This window comes from Lithobates pipiens, unplaced genomic scaffold (genome assembly GCF_037356315.1).
Source record: "Lithobates pipiens isolate NorthernLeopardFrog02 unplaced genomic scaffold, aLitPip1_a1.2 Scaffold_18, whole genome shotgun sequence".
NCBI classification, from domain to species: Eukaryota; Metazoa; Chordata; class Amphibia; order Anura; family Ranidae; genus Lithobates; species Lithobates pipiens.
In genome coordinates, this window is record NW_027507758.1 from 86,431,300 (window position 1) to 86,447,614 (window position 16,315).

Genomic DNA, 16,315 nt, shown 5'->3' on the forward strand with positions numbered 1-16,315 from the left:
GTCCTAGGGTGACAACACTGCTTCTTCACAGATACAGAATTGTGAGAGTTTTCAAGTCAGGACAAAAGGTGTGTTACTGGCAGGATCACCAAGTGAAAATAAAGAAATAACCCTGATAAAAATGAAACTAATACAGTCACCACATATTAGGTAAGCTGCAAGATACTACCTTTTTGTGGTATGGTTTAAATATTCTTTAACTTCTATGATATTACAAGTTATTATTATGTTTTCATTTTAGGAGTTAAACAAAGATCCTCGTTTTCTCGTTGATGGGGCAAGCATTTTTGACATTATGCAAGGGGAAATAGGTAAGATAAGCTGTACTTCTGAACTCCATCTCCCCTCCACATAGAATCTTACAATGAGCTACCAACCAAATCTATGGATTCTATCTGGTTGTTTTTCATATTTCCTTTTCCTGTTTTAAGTAAACTGCACTTTGTACTTTTATTTAAAGGTAAAACTTTATTTGGATTATATTTGTAATATACATTTATGCTATCCATTTATTTATAAACTGTGTCTCCTTAGGTGATTGCTGGGTTCTTTCTGCTGTTGGAGCTTTAACTTTGCACCGGAAGTTTCTTGAAAATGTAGTTCCCAAAGACCAGGAGTTCACACACAAATATGCTGGAATCTTTCACTTTAGGGTAAGAAAAAAAAATATTTCCTTTACCAAAGATTTTATTGAGAGGAAAACAACATGGCACATACATGAGTCAAACACATAGCAAATAAATCATTGGCTGGCCAAGAGAAAGAAGGAACAAATTATATTAATCGAGGAGAGGATAAGAAAAGAAAATAAAGGGCAAAGGAGAGGTAAGATAATGAAACTGGAAGGGAAGGGAAAGGAAAAGCACTGTTATTCACTGGTCCATTGAACTTTCGAGAACCTACTTGTTCGCTATCACCTACATAGGCAACTAATATCCAAACCATAGTTATTTATACACTTTAAATGAAATAAAAAATATTAATGAGACAAAAACACTGGGATCCAAGGATATCCAGTATATCCTACAATGCTACCCCAGATTGTCAGACTCCATCATAATTGCTTTCTGTGGTTTTCACATAGAAAAGCCTTCTGATGTTGCAAAAGGGTCAGATCTGGTCAATTAAAAATATAATGTTGTAACAAATATAATGAAGGGTCGTCTATATCTGTGTCAGAATTAATGACTAAAGGGTCCAAAGAACCTTTTTACCTGTTTACCAGTGAAGGGATTATCTGCTACCTATAAGCATAGCTCCCAACTGTCCCTGATTTGTAATAAGTCCCTCTTTCCAAGTCCCTCTCTCAAAAAGTATTTCCCAGAGCTAAACCTTTCATCCAATTTCTAAATTGCTGCATTTGTAAATTTCATAATTTTTTTAAAAATAAAGGAATAGTAGTGGTAAAAAAAAAATCACTTGTAGGTTTAACTAATAATTTTTTTGGTATAATTCTCCTTTAAGGGGTATGGCAGGGTATGTGTATATACTTTTGCTTATAGTTGTCCCTCCTTCCCATCTCAAAAAGTTAGGAGGTATGTATTAGTGAGAGCAAGTAACTTGGAAATCACCTCTCTACAGATTTCAAAATCTTAGCCCTTGTACACACGGTCGGAGATTCAGTCGGAATGTGTCCGATCAGAGCGCTTTGTCGGATATTCCGACTGTGTGTGGTCTCCATCGTACTGTTTCCGTCTGAATATCCGTCGGACCAACTTTTCCAACTTGCTGGAAATATTTTCCGACAAAATGCTCCGATCGTGTAGCCTACTCCGACGGACAAGGTGCCACGCATGCTCAGATCAAATTCCTAGACCAAAGCTATTGGCTACTAGCCTGAATGTAGTCCCGTCATAACGAAATAACGTCATCACATTATGTACAATCGGATTTTCCAACAACTTTGTCCGACCGTGTGTATGCAACATCACTTCCGGACCTGGTCCGGAATTAATCCGTCGGAATCTCCGACCGTGTGTACATGGGCTTATTCTGGTGCATCTGAGCTGCTGAGATGAATCGAAATCCACTTTGGAATTAATGGGGATGGGAAAAATTCCTATGCAGTAGTCCCCCCATATCACTAAACCATCCCCTGGAATGTCAGAGCTTTGAAACAGACTGAGCCCTTCCAGCCTGTACTGTGGGGCGATTTTCATCTATCCCATTGTTTAAGCCCATACAGCGTGCCAGTGAAGGTCTGATAGACCTTTTGTTATGGGGTTACCCAACCAGTAATCAATACTGTGTGCACACCAAATGATGTAGAATCTCTTATTTATGGACTTCTGTGTCAAGATGGCCACCCAAATCTCCTGGGATTTCAGTATCCAATTAGATATGCCGTTCTTCCCAAGATAGCTGCATGGAGCCCATAGCAAGGGACCAATTTGTCCTTGATGGCCTCCTGCCAGCCTCGAGAGATGGCACAGTGCCACCTTCATGTAGGTGGATATACTGCAGCCCAACATCAACCTACCATGGCTGGATTGGGTTCTTTCAGAGAAAAAGAGAGGTTTTAGTGAGTATGAATCTGATCATGAACATGACCATGATGATCGGTGGTTCTCAAAGTCAAAGAGGAATTTTGTCTATCTCAGGTGCTCTTCTCAGGTTTCAAATGGGTTACATAATATTATAATCCTGTGTTTTCCTTAGACCTTCCTTTGTTCCTTCATCTGAATTAAACAGGTAAATCTATTTTAAACAACGTGCAAACGACAAGCAAAGCATGCTTCCCACTTTGCAAACATTTGTATATTCTACATGACCGCCTGGGCCTGCTGAGTTAACTTTGCATGAAGTATGCTTATGATTAGCTTACAGAGAATTCACACAACGCAATCATCTCTCAGTTAACAAGTAAAATGCCATAAAGATCTCTGAATTTGTATGTAAGAATGTTCCTACTTTTCATACTATATGGGTACCACTTATTGCAGATGCCCGCTACCCATATGTCACTTAAGAAGCCTGGATAAATATGTCATTTCATTAAACCTCAAATTGTGTCTAAACTCACTGGATGAACCCATTGACAGTCAGACCCAATAAATCTGAGTAATGCAAGATTTTTCAACAAACTGTATGTAAAAATAAAATAAAAATAAAAACATGGCTTTACAGCAGTCTTTTTTCAACCAAGGTGTCATGGCTCCCTGGGGTGCCATCTGGGTTCTTCAGAGGTGCCATGTACAAATGCCTACAAATTGTCAACAAGCTGGTGAGTGAATCAAGCCAGTCTATTTTTGTTACACAAAACCCCAGGTTTTCATTGTGCGGCATTACAACTTTGGTCACCACTTGGGCCAGCTACCAGCGTCCTAGAGACTGATGACCTCATCGGTTGATAAGGAACACCTTGGGCACCCGCACTGCACTGTATCCTTGTTTTTCCCTCCTCTGCCCCTCTCCATCAGCACTGGGATCACATTAGTAACATGAGTGAGAAGAGAAACGCTGGAATATCAGGCAGTACCAGTCTGCAAAGGCTAGTTTGCTTCGTAAAAATAAATAACCTCTAATGTTGGGTGTCCTACATGTGTGGATGCTGCTGCATTATGTAAAACTATTTGCTTCATTTTTAATATTTTAGAATAGGATGGTTCAAGATTGTGCAGAATTTTAAAGGGTATCTTGACTGAAGGAGGTTGAGAAAACCTGCTATAAAGAGAACCTGTCATCAGCACTGCTGGTGCAAGAATTTTTGACATCCTAGGCAAAACCTAATTTTGCCGCCCCCATTGGCTCCACCCCCTTTGCCTTGCCCATGTGACAGGAGGTGGCGCTATACAGGAAGCATTGCCCTTGCTTCCTCTAGCGCTGGCTCCAGTCCTGCACTTCGCCTCTATTTACACTACTGCTCAGACAGAGCAGCTGCCTGAGACTGAGTTAGTTACATGCTGCAGCCTGCAGAGCATGCGTAGGGAAACCAGTGGCCAGGCGCCCCTAGGCAGCAGAGTGCCCTAGGCAGCTGCCAAGTTTGCCTGGTGGTAGCACCAGCCCTTGTCATCAGATGTTGCTCTTCAACGAAACAACACTTTTCCTATTCCTTTATATGTACATTTAACATCCTGAGACTGCTGCTGGGTGTGTCCATTTTAGATGTGATGTCAGCAGCACAGTAGACTAAGGCCCGGTTCAAACATGAATGCGAATTGAAGCTCAGGTTTCCTTGCAAAGAGAAAAATCAGTTGTTCAGCGTTTCATGTCAGCTTTTGATCAGGATCAGGTCAGGATTGCATCAGGAATTCATCCCGTTCACAACGGAATGCATCTGCGAATCAGATGCGTTGCCATAGAAGATAATGTGCTTGCAATTCGCACCACAATGCCCAGAAAATGCACACTTTTTTGGGCAATGCGGAGTGCGAATGCAACATACATATAACCAGCCTCATTCAAATTCATGTATTTTAATGCCATGCGATTTGGATGCGGTGTAAGCCACATCCAATTCGCATAGGTGTGAACAGGGCCTCAGAGCTGTCTTTAAAGTGGTTGTAAACCTGAGACATTGAATATGAACAAAATATATCCCTCTGTAGTGTGTACTTGTCTCAATCCAGAGCACTAAGTGTAATTTCTGTCTGCTGCCTCATTACTCTGCTATGTGCAAGAATCACTTCTGACTAGTTTTCCTGACACCACGAGAAAAAAGGGACAAGGCAGGGAGCTCTAGCACACAGCCTGTGATTGACAGCTTCAGCTCTGATCCTGTGTGCTGTGTAAGGGGGGGAGGGGGGGTGTCCCTTTCCTCCAAACACCTCTCACTGGGCACTGCAGAATGTAATTTTAGCATTCTGCCCCTGCTTTCTGAAAGCTCAGATAGGCTGTATAAATTCTGCACTTTGAGCCTGGGTTCACACCAGATGCAGGGCAAGCTCACAGCGAATTCAAAATGTTTTTTGCTATCACTTTAACAAATTACTGTTAGGCCTCTTGCAACCAATATTCCTGTTTGAGCATCTACTTTTTCAGATTTAAATGTATTTTCGTGCATATGCGTTTGTGCAATTTTCATGCAAATTCACACACATTTCTGAGCATGTGCAGAAAGCTTGTTCTTGCGTTGCCAATAGCAATGGACAAATCTGTGGGAATTTGTGAATGATTGCTCAGAAATGTGCGTGCATTTGTGTGCATGAGGAGTAAATTACAGACCAGAAATACAGATTTATATATATATATATATATATATATATATATATATATATATATATATATTTTTTTTTTTACTGAAGAATACAAGGCGCTTGTTTACGCGCCTGCGTGCATAGGCACCAGTGGCATCGCTAGGGGGTGGCTTTTGGGGCTATAGCCCCCAAATTTGGGGCCCATAGCCCCAAGTCTCTGCAGAGGTCCCCAAGGGGAGGGGGGGCTCTCTGGGGAACCTGATGCAAGGAGGAGGCTCTCTGGGGACCCTGATTTTAAGGGAGAGGCTCACTGGGGACCGTGATTTAAGGGGGGCTCTCTGGGAACCCTGATGTAAGGAGGAGGCTCTCTGGGGACACTGATGTAAAGGGGGCTCTCTGGGGACACTGATGTAAGGAGGAGGATCTCTGGGAACCCTGATGTAAGGGGGGGCTCTCTGGGGACCCTGATGTAAGGGGGCTCTCTGGGGACCCTTATGTAAGGAGGAGGATCTCTGGGAACCCTGATGTAAGGGGGGGCTCTCTGGGGACCCTGATGTAAGGGGGCTCTCTGGGGACCCTTATGTAAGGAGGAGGATCTCTGGGAACCCTGATGCAAGGGGGGGCTCTCTGGGGACCCTGATGTAAGGGGGGCTCTCTGGGGATATACACACATGGTCGTATATTACTGTATATACATATGTATGCCCACCCAAGTATAACTTTCTTTACTACCTTGCTATAGCCCCAGATCTTTTGTAGATTTAGCAACGCCCCTGATAGGCACATTACAATTAATGGGATGTATTTTAGATGTATTTTAGTAAAAAAATAAGCTGTACTGAGCTTTTTCAAGCTGCATTATGCAAAACGCCTTCTGAATATGTAGTAGCATGCTTTCCTTGTGTGCTGAATTGTGCTGTCTTCTTCTTTCTCGCAGTTCTGGCAATACGGAGAATGGGTGGACGTGGTGGTTGATGACCGTCTACCTTTACTTAATGGCAGATACTTGTCTGTTCAGCCAAGGATCAACAATGAATTCTGGCCATCCCTGCTGGAGAAAGCCTATGCCAAGTATGACTAATTTCACTAGTATAATAACGTTTAAAAGTCAACATGTTTCTAATAACTGTAACCATATAATATCCCTGTGACCATTAAAAGCAGTGATCATAGTTCATTAGGCTGTCAATCTGTGAGCAGAGTAGCCTTAAGATGTCCATAGACAGATCCATGTAAGGTTATTCCTACTCAGTAGAAGTCTATCTAACAATCAACTTTTTTTGGACAGGTATGTTGGAAAACTTTTGTTGATCAGTGGCTTCAGCCAATCAGCTGCAGCTGCTGATCGGTGTATGCTGATGCTGGAGGCAGGGCTAGGACAAGGGGTGGGCAGAAGTAGACATGTGCAGAGTAAAATATTTCGTTTCGGAATTTCGTTTTAGTCTGAAAACTTAATTTATTTAGTTACTCCCGAAATTCGTTTTTATTTATTTAGTTTTTCGTTCAAAAATTGCATTCGTCCGAAAATCCACATGAATTACGGTCGAATCTGTCTTGGAAGGCTTATGGTGTCTGTCGAATGTATAAAGAAGATTCGATGGAGCTAACTATATAGCATACTTTAGAACCCTATTAAAGTCTATGGGACTCCAACGTTCAAAATCTAAAGTGCTAATTTTAAAGGCTAATTTGCAAGTTGCTGTCCTAAAAAGTGTTTGGGGACCCGGCCGTTTTTTCGGGAGCAGTGATTTTAATAATGATTAAAGTGAAACAATAAAAGTGTAATATTCCTTTAAATTTCGTAAGGGGGGGTTGTCTATAGTATGCCTGTGAAGGGGCGCATGTTTCCCGTGCTTAGAATTGTCCCTGCACAAAGTGTCATTTATGCAGGAAAAAAAGTCCTTTAAAATCACTCGCAGCTATTATGAATTGTCGGCTCCGTAATACAGAGAACACTCATTGAAAGTCATTGATAAAAAAATAAATAAATAAATAAATAAAAAGCGTGGGGGTCCCCCAAATTCAATTACCAGGCCCTTCAGGTCTGGTATGGATATTAAGGGGAACCCTGCCTCAAATTTAAGAAAAAATTTGACGTGGGGTTCCCCCTAAATATCCATAACCAGACCCTTCAGGTCTGGTATGGATATTAAGGGGAACCCTGCGTCAAATTGAAAAAAAAATTGACGTGGGGTTCCCCCTAAAAATCCATACCAGACCCTTTATCCGAGCACGCAACCTGGCAGGCCGCAGGAAAAGAGGGGGGGACGAGAGAGCGGCCCCCCCTCCCTCCTGAACCGTACCAGGCCACATCTCTCTATTTTTTTTTAAATTTGATGCGGGGTTCCCCTTAATATCCATACCAGACATGAAGGGTCTGGTTATGGATATTTAGGGGGAACCCCACGTCAAATTTTTTCTTAAATTTGAGGCAGGGTTCCCCTTAATATCCATACCAGACCTGAAGGGCCTGGTAATTGAATTTGGGGGACCCCCACGCTTTTTTATTTATTTATTTATTTATTTTTTTATCAATGACTTTCAATGAGTGTTCTCTGTATTACGGAGCCGACAATTCATAATAGCTGCGAGTGATTTTAAAGGACTTTTTTTCCTGCATAAATGACACTTTGTGCAGGGACAATTCTAAGCACGGGAAACGTGCGCCCCTTCACAGGCATACTATAGACAACCCCCCCCCCCCCCCCCCTACGAAATTTAAAGGAATATTACACTTTTATTGTTTCACTTTAATCATTATTAAAATCACTGCTCCCGAAAAAACGCCCGTTTTTAAAACTTTTTTTTGCATTGATACATGTCCCCTGGGGCAGGACCCGGGTCCCCAAACACTTTTTAGGACAGTAACTTGCAGAATCTTTTCTCTCTGTCAAATCTTTTTTCTCTGTCGAATATTTTCTCTATATAATCTTGGTCTAATAGAGGTAAGGTTAAGCACATTCGACCACAGGTTCTATAGACACAGATTGTTGTCAGAGTCATGTCGAATCTCCTATTCTATATCGAACTGTTGTAACAATGAAAACGAAAATAAAGCATTTATTTATGTCGGATCTTTCGTTTTTCGGATTTTGTGCTTTCGTTATCGTTTGTCAAAACGAAAATGAAAATAGCTGAAATTCGGACGAAAATGCATTCGGACGAAAACGAATGCACATGTCTAGGCAGAAGGGTGATGTGCCCTGGGCGCAGAGGGGCTGATAGATGATGAGCACTCCGCTCTACCTGAGCGGCTCCATCTACTTGAATGACAGGAGTGACCCTGCTGTCTCTCCTGTCATTCAGAACAGAGCACGGTGTAGGGCTGCGATGGCTTCTGAAGGGAGGATTGTGCTCTGTCCTTCCTCCAGCTGCTGGACTGGAATCTCCTCCCCTTACCTCCTCCAGCTGTTTCCGTCTGGTGCAGGACTGCAGAAACAACCCGGAGGTGGAGCCTTCTCTTTGCTGCTTACTGTGTGCGGAGGAGTCCCGCTGTCAGAATACAATATCACAGTGGGGAGAATTCCTCAACCACCTTGCTGTGGATGGGGTAATCCATTCATTTTTATTTTATCGATCAGCTGGCTGATCTAAAAAAAAAATGTTATCTATGGGCAGCCTTAATTGTTTTAAATAGATTTTTTCATAAGTACGATTTGGTTTAACCACTTGCTTACTGGGCACTTAAACCCCCCTCCTGCCCAGACCAATTTTCAGCTTTCAGCGCTGACGCAATTTGAATGACAATTGCACGGTCATACAACACTGTACCCAAATTAAATTTTTAGCATTTTTTTCCTACAAATAGAGCTTTCTTTTGGTGGTATTTAATCACAGCTGGGATTTTTATTTTTTGCTAAACAAACAAAAAAAGATGGAAAATTTAGAAAAAACAAAATCAAGTTTAATAGTTTGTTATAAAATTTTTCAAACAGGTTTTTTTTCTCCTTCATTGATATGCGCTGATGAGGTGGCACTGGTGGGCACTGATAGGCGGAACTGATGGGCACTGACAGGCACAGTTAAGGCGGCACTGATAGACACATATAAGGTGGTAATGATGGAGACAGATAAGGCGGTATTGATATATATTGGTGTATCGGTATTGGTGGCACTGATGGGCAGCACTGATGGGCCCTGTTAGGTGACACCGATGGGCACTGATAGGGGGCACTGATGTGCAGCACTGTTGTTGAGACACTGATTGTGGGCACTGATAGGTGGTACTGTGGGCACTGATGGGTGGCACTGTGGGCACTGGTGGGTGGCACTGTGGGCACTGATGGGTAGCGCTGGTGGGCACTGGTAGGCGGCACTTTTGCCTATTGCTAGGTGGCACTGGTAGGGGGCACAGGTGGGCACTGATGATTTGGCAGCAGCTTGCAGTGATCGGGACTGATGTCCCTCTTATGGCTGCCAGTGCTCGGCTTTTTTTTTCTCCTCACGCTGTCAGCGCAAGGAGAAAAAATAGCGGATTACCGGCTCTGTTAACATCACGTGATCAGCTGTCATTGGCTGACAGCTGATCATGTGGTAAGGGGTCGGGATCGACCCCTTACTCCGATCTGTGATCCAGCACGTCTCAGACTCACTGATCACAGAGCGTGATGCTCGTGCCCTGCAGGTCCGCGCTGTAGCCGTCATTCGGTTATAGCGCGAATCTCAAGTGGTTAAATTCCAACTCCAGCCAACACATTTTAAACAGTTGCAGCAACAGTTTTTTTTTGGTCGTAAATATCAGACATAAAATATGAACAAAGCATATCCCTCTATAGTGTGTACTTGTCTCACTCCAGAGCACCAAGTGTCACTTTTGTCTGCTGCTTTGTTCCTCTGCTATCAATATGAATCACTTTTGACAAGTTTTTCTGACACCAAGAGAAATATAGTGACATGGGAGGGACCTCCAGCTGACTGACAGCCTCAGCTCTGTTCCAGTGTGCTGTATTACGGTGTCTCTTCCCTCCAATCAGCTCTCAGAGCTCTCCTTCACAGAGCTCTGCAGAGAGTAATTTCAGCTCTCTGTCCCCTTTTTTTTTCAACTCTCAGACAAGCTTTAAAAATTCTGGACTTTGAAAGGATGTAGAGAAGAGAAGACTGCAGATGGCGGTGGCTTCCCAAGGTAAAGGAAACTCATAGACCACTGTTAACACAGAAACATAAAGGAAGCATATGCATGTACTGTCCTGGCCTGGCCACTGGTTCACTCTCATCATCGTTGGAGGCACGTGCTCATCTAACCACACGCAGAATCAGGCCCTGAACGCTGCAACCCTGGCAAACTGACAACACTAGAAATCTCAAGAGACATTGCCATGCTCTTGAACGACTGTGGGGTAAAACCAAATGCCCGCAAGACTTCACCCCATATAAATCTGCCCTTCTAAATTGCAATTCCTGCCTCCATGCTGCCAAACAAGCCTACTTTGTCTCTCTTATTAATATCTTGTCATCCAGTCCCCGATCGGCCCTTCTTAACCTTTAACTTTCTGTTTTGTCCTCCACCCCCTCTACCCACTAATTCACTCACTGCCCAAGAGTTTGCCAATCACTTCAAAGACAAACTTGATATAATTTGCGAGGGCACCTTCACCGTGCATACATCTTCCCCATCCAACATGCCTTGCCTAACGGCACATCCAACACTGCTTTTTTTTAACTGGCTACTACTGAAGAGGTTACAACATTTTTCTCAGATGCCCACCTAACCAATTGTCCCCTGGATCCTGTTCCCTCACAACTACTATGGTCACTCTCTTCTTCTATCCTATGCTCCCTCACTCACATATTTAATCTCTCCCTCTCCAGTGGCACATCCCCCATCCCTCTAAAACATGCACCTCTCTGTGGCCTTTGATACTGTTGACCATCTGCTCCTTCTCAATAAACTACATTCACTTGGTCTTCAAGATTCTGCTCTATCCGGGTTCTCTGCCTACCTGTCACAGCGCTCCTTCAGTGTTACCTACAACTCTGTCTCCTCCTCTCCATTCCCTCTTTCTGTGGGGATCCCCCAAGGCTCTGTTCTTGGACCCCTTCTCTTCTCTATCTACATCTCCTCCGTTGGTCACTTGATAACCGCCCACGCCTTCTAATACCACTTATACGCAGATGACACCCAAATCTATCTGTCTACTTCTCACCTCACTCCTTCAATCTCCTCTCACATTACTAACTTACTAACTGACATATCAGCATGGATGCCGCACCAAATCCAATCGTTATCAAAAGTTTGTAGAATTCACCTTCGTAACATCTCTAAAATTCGCCTCTTTTTAACAAATGAAACCACCAAGCTCCTCATTAATTTCCTTGTTATCTCTCTCCTTGACTGTTGCAACTCCCTTCTAATTAGTCTGCCACTCCATAGGCTATCCCCTCTTCAGTCTATCATGAATGCTGCTGCCAAGCTTATCCACCTTACCCACTGTTCAGCATCCACCAACCCTCTCCTCCAATCCCTACACTGGCTCCCAATGGCCCACCAAATTAAATTCAAAATACTAACCACAACATACAAAGCCATTCACAACTCTGCCCCGAGCTACATCACCAATCGTGTCTCCAAATATCACCCAAACCGTCTTCTCCTCTCCTCCCAAGACCTCCTACTCTCAAGTTCCCTCGTCTCCTCCTTCCATGCTCATCTCCAGGCTTTCTCCAGAGCCTCTCCCATCTTCTGGAACTCACTACCTCAACCTGTCTGGCTATGCCCTACTCTTGCTACCTTCAAGTGATCCCTGAAAACTCATCTCTTCAGGGAAGCCTATTACACCTCCAACTAATCTTTTACCACTTTCATCAGCTCATTCCCCACAGTTACAACCTTTTGTACCACCTGCCACAACCTGTTAGATTGTAAGCTCTTCTGAGCAGGGCCCTCTTAATCCTCTTGTATTTTATTGTATTATAACTGTGTTGTCTCCCTTTTATATTGTAAAGTGCTGCACAAACTGCTGGTACTAAATAAATCTTGTATAATAATAATAATGCTGCAAATACAAGATTGGATTGCAAGAACTGCCTGTGTGTAGCTGCTGTGGGGTAGTGCCCACCAATGTTCTTTTTAGTATTTGATTGCATCCAGTGACATTTCTGTTCATGTTTATAGACCTGTAATGTTTCTCTGTGTACCCCAACAGGTTACGTGGCTCTTACCAGAATCTGCACTGGGGGTTTATCTCAGAGGCCCTGGTGGATTTCACTGGAGGGGTCCAGCTTGATTTTGACTTGTCCAAACCTCCTCCAGATCTTCGCGATATTGTCCTAGCAGCAGCAAGATCTGGATCACTCATGGGATCTACAACTCCAGGAAATGTAAGTAGAACATTTATCATCTCAGCTGAGAGTAACCATGAGCAGCTCAAACCAGCACCCAACCCGAAAAAGGCAAGGACTGGGCCACTTAGGGCTACATGGGGCAGTAATGAGCTTGTCAGGTGTCTAGAAGCACTGATATTGCTTACTTTGTCTAGTCTGGGAGATCACCCAAATTATTATTGTCTGTCCATGTTTTTGAAAAGCTTTGTACACTAAGGGCTGTGACAGAATCAGGTAGGACAGAGACGTTTGGTATGGACTGCAGGGTTGCCTCTTGCACACTGCCTATTAGCCCTGGTTTTTAAGGGAACACTACTCTTTGGGAGGTGTGTGCCTGGGGGACCCTTGCAGTGGGCTTGTTTCCGATTCAAGTCAAGTCTCCCCAAAACACACATACTCTGGGAACTGGGGGACCCAGATACATTACTAGGGCTTCTATGTCCAAAACAAGCAATGACTACTTTAGACTGTGAGACTCAGGGCAGATGTTAATATGGTAAGCTCAGAGCAACCTGATGCTAGGGGTCTCCTGATATTGTCTGATTTATTATAATGTGTAGTGTACTTTGTGAGCTCAGTGCCAGGCAGTCTGACCTGGAGTGGGGTCACTGATTAATCACAACATTGTCTGGGTGGGCACTGAGTCACCTAAGTGACTAGTTGTTTTATTAGCTTAATGTTTATAGTATATGTTGGCTGTTGTTTAGCCATTTTAATTATATCCCTGTTTACAGTTTGTATTGTTAGGGTAATATGATCAACCCTAACATAATAGTGTGGTATATAAATTCTGTGTGAGTTTTCAATAAAAAGTTCCAGTTCCAGAGCACCTCAGCTAGTGTTGTCTAGATTCTTGGGTGCTATGCAATATTCAGCTAGAATACCTTGTTCATGGGGCCAGACTTAAGGAAGCTATATATCTTGCCGAAGCACCCAAGCTGGCTGCTGGATGGTTCCATTACAAGGGCCCTTTCACATGGGAGGACTGATCGAGTTTGCCTCTCAGTTTTTCAGGCAGACCCAGTCGGACCCTCCAGTCTCCTCTATGGAACGGCAGGTATCAAGGAACATTTGTACATTGACACCTGCCAACATCCTATCCAATCCTATCTGCTAAAAAACAGATGGATGCGGTGCTTTGCCTTGCAGTTTGATTGGCAACCCCAGTGTATGGCACAACATAACGCACGTGTGATTTAGCATATGTGATATGCTGCATAGAAATAGAAAGTTGCACATGTTTAACTCCGAGCAAATGTTGTATCCTCCTGTCACCCAAACCTCTACCACCTCTTTTTATTAATCATCTGAGTGCACTATCACATAATCCCTGCCGGAATAAGAGAGAGTGACTTTGCCTTTCTTTCAGCTGCTGTGCAGCAAGAATGATGATTGCACTGTCTGTTATACTGGTGGCCACTAGAGCTACATTCTACAATGTTTATATTAAATATCATGAAAATTTGGTATGGCAAGCAAATTGGACATTAAAAATGTTTTCCATTTTAAAGTTACTTGGATAACCACAAATGTATACTTCTGGCTATAGCATAGCTTTAGACAAAACATGGTTTGAGTCAATACTGTAAGCTTTACCCCAAATTCATTTTTAACTTGACTTTCCCTCTTTGACATATTTGATTTACCATATTTACAATACAGTATGTGTAGTTCATGTACAGATTTGTAGATTTTCCCCTTGATGGTTGTCTGTGCACAAGGCAGTAAGTATTGGCCACATAGACCCCCTATTCTACTCACTCCCGACTAATGCAGGCCATAGATGGTTTGAATATCAGCTGGTTCACCAGGAACCGGCTGAGATTCAAACAGTATGTGGGCAGGTTAAATGTAACCAGCCTGCTAGAGTTTTCTTGCAATTATCACTAGCGGCTGGTATAGCCACTAGCAATAATCACGTCTTCTCCTGGTGGTGACGGCTTCCCCGGCCCCTTTGTCGGGAGAACACTGTGGTTCCACAGGAGGGATTCCTGCATCAACACTGTCTGTGTTGATGGGAGAATTGAGAATTTCTTTCCAGTAACCTGTGGTTGCAGGAGAAAAAAATTTGCACTGTGTATGGTTGGCCTTCAATCAAAGTTTTGCTTTGAAAGTGCAACCACCGTAGTACATTACTAAGCTGGAAGAAGAGCCTGTATACAGTATATAATGAGCAGCCATGGTTGCTGCCAAGTACTTTATTATTTTTACATACAATACAAAGAAATGTGTCCTTTAACAACACTGAAAACTCAGAGGTTAACAGGAACAGAGTCAGGATTTAGGGCAGGGTGATCTGATCCTTTTTACGGCCAACTCCACTCAACAATTGATTTAGAACTTGAGTCTCAGGCCAGGTTCACACTGGTACGACAAGACAGTTGTACGACTGTGGGTTCGACTTTGCCCTGTGACAATGAACGGGGATCCGACTTTGATCCTGACAATACCAGGCACTTTGTGTGTGGTATGAATCTTTAGGGAAAACTCCACGCCAAAAAAAAAAATGCCATGGGGTTCCCCGTCCAAGACCATGCCAGGCCCTTCGATCTGGTATGGATTTTAAGGGGAACCCCCACGCCCCCTAAAATCCATACCAGCCCCCTATCCAAGCACGCAGCCTGGCAAGTCGGGAAAGGGGGTGAGGACAAGAGGGGTGATTACAGCAGCAGTAAAAGGGTAAAAGGAGTTTATGTCACCTGGGATTGTTTTGTTTTGGTTGGTTAAAGGATGTAGGACCAATGTAGGACTGATGTCGCAGAGCAAAGTAGGATGACAGTCGTATGACTGTCGTGTAGTATCAGTGTGAACCCAGCCTCAGTGTGTCAATAATTGACACAACTGTCATGAATCTTCATAGTAACTTGCCTACTATATTATTTCCTAGGATTGCAAGCCCTATCTAGTGGCCATAGGGTGGTATTTTCCTGAAATGCCTCATTCAAGAAAATGCCACTAGATAGCTCAGATGATTCTAGGAAATAAACGTATTAGGCAAATTATAGTGAAGATGTATTATTGACACATTCCCATAACATTTTTTTTATATAAATATACACCTTTAAGAACATCTAAAGGCTCTTGTATGAGAATCTGAACACTTCCCTAACTGAGCCAAATCCTCCTTCATTTGTGTCTCACACACTCTCCCTCCCAGATACTACCAGCTCGCAGTGGACAGTTTCAGCAACAGAGGCAATGCTGTCCATCCAGAAAGCAGTGGGCAGGACTAGGTGTGGCCAGGTGATGATTGACAAAATACAGATTTATGAATCAGCAATTACAACACTGAAATCCATGCCCCCTGCAACATCTTCCTATTCCACTGTAGGGCACAGTCTGTATGAGAGTGAGAAGAAGTGGAGCACTGTTGCCACACCGTCACGGGAAGCTGCATTAGGTGGACTGTGGGACTTTTCAGGGGGACTAAGCGACAATTGTAATAGAGATGTGTTTATGATTAAGTGCTAAATGGATAAAAAAAAGTGACCATATTACATCACACAAACTCCTAATTAGGGATGAGCCGAACACCCCCCTGTTCGGTTCGCACCAGAACCTGCGAACAGACCTAAACTTCGTGTGAACTTTAGAACCCTATTAAAGTCTATGGGACTCGAACGTTCACAATCTAAAGTGCTCATTTTAAAGGGTAATATGAAAGTTACTGTCCTAAAAAGTGTTTGGGGACCTGGGTCCTGCCCCAGGAGACATGGATCAATGCAAAAAAAAGTTTTAAAAACGGCCGTTTTTTCAGGAGCAGTGATTTTAATAATGATTAAAGTGAAACAATAAAAGTGTAATATTCCTTTAAATTTCGTAGCTGGGGGGTATCTATAGTCTGCCTGTGAAGGGGCGCA

The 16,315-nt window shown here is 43.1% G+C and overlaps 1 protein-coding gene across 5 annotated transcripts in view; it reads left to right on the forward strand.

Moving 5' to 3' along the window:
* The window catches only part of LOC143987271 (calpain-13-like), a 175,187-nt gene that overhangs the window by 70,741 nt on the left and 88,131 nt on the right, over nt 1-16,315 (forward strand). For all 5 annotated transcript variants that reach the window (XM_077485884.1, XM_077485886.1, XM_077485882.1 and 2 more), the window contains exons 3-6: nt 242-311; nt 535-653; nt 6,073-6,206; nt 12,278-12,452. In XM_077485884.1, the coding sequence (XP_077342010.1) occupies nt 242-311; nt 535-653; nt 6,073-6,206; nt 12,278-12,452 (498 nt within the window). The remainder of the gene's footprint in view (nt 1-241; nt 312-534; nt 654-6,072; nt 6,207-12,277; nt 12,453-16,315) is intronic.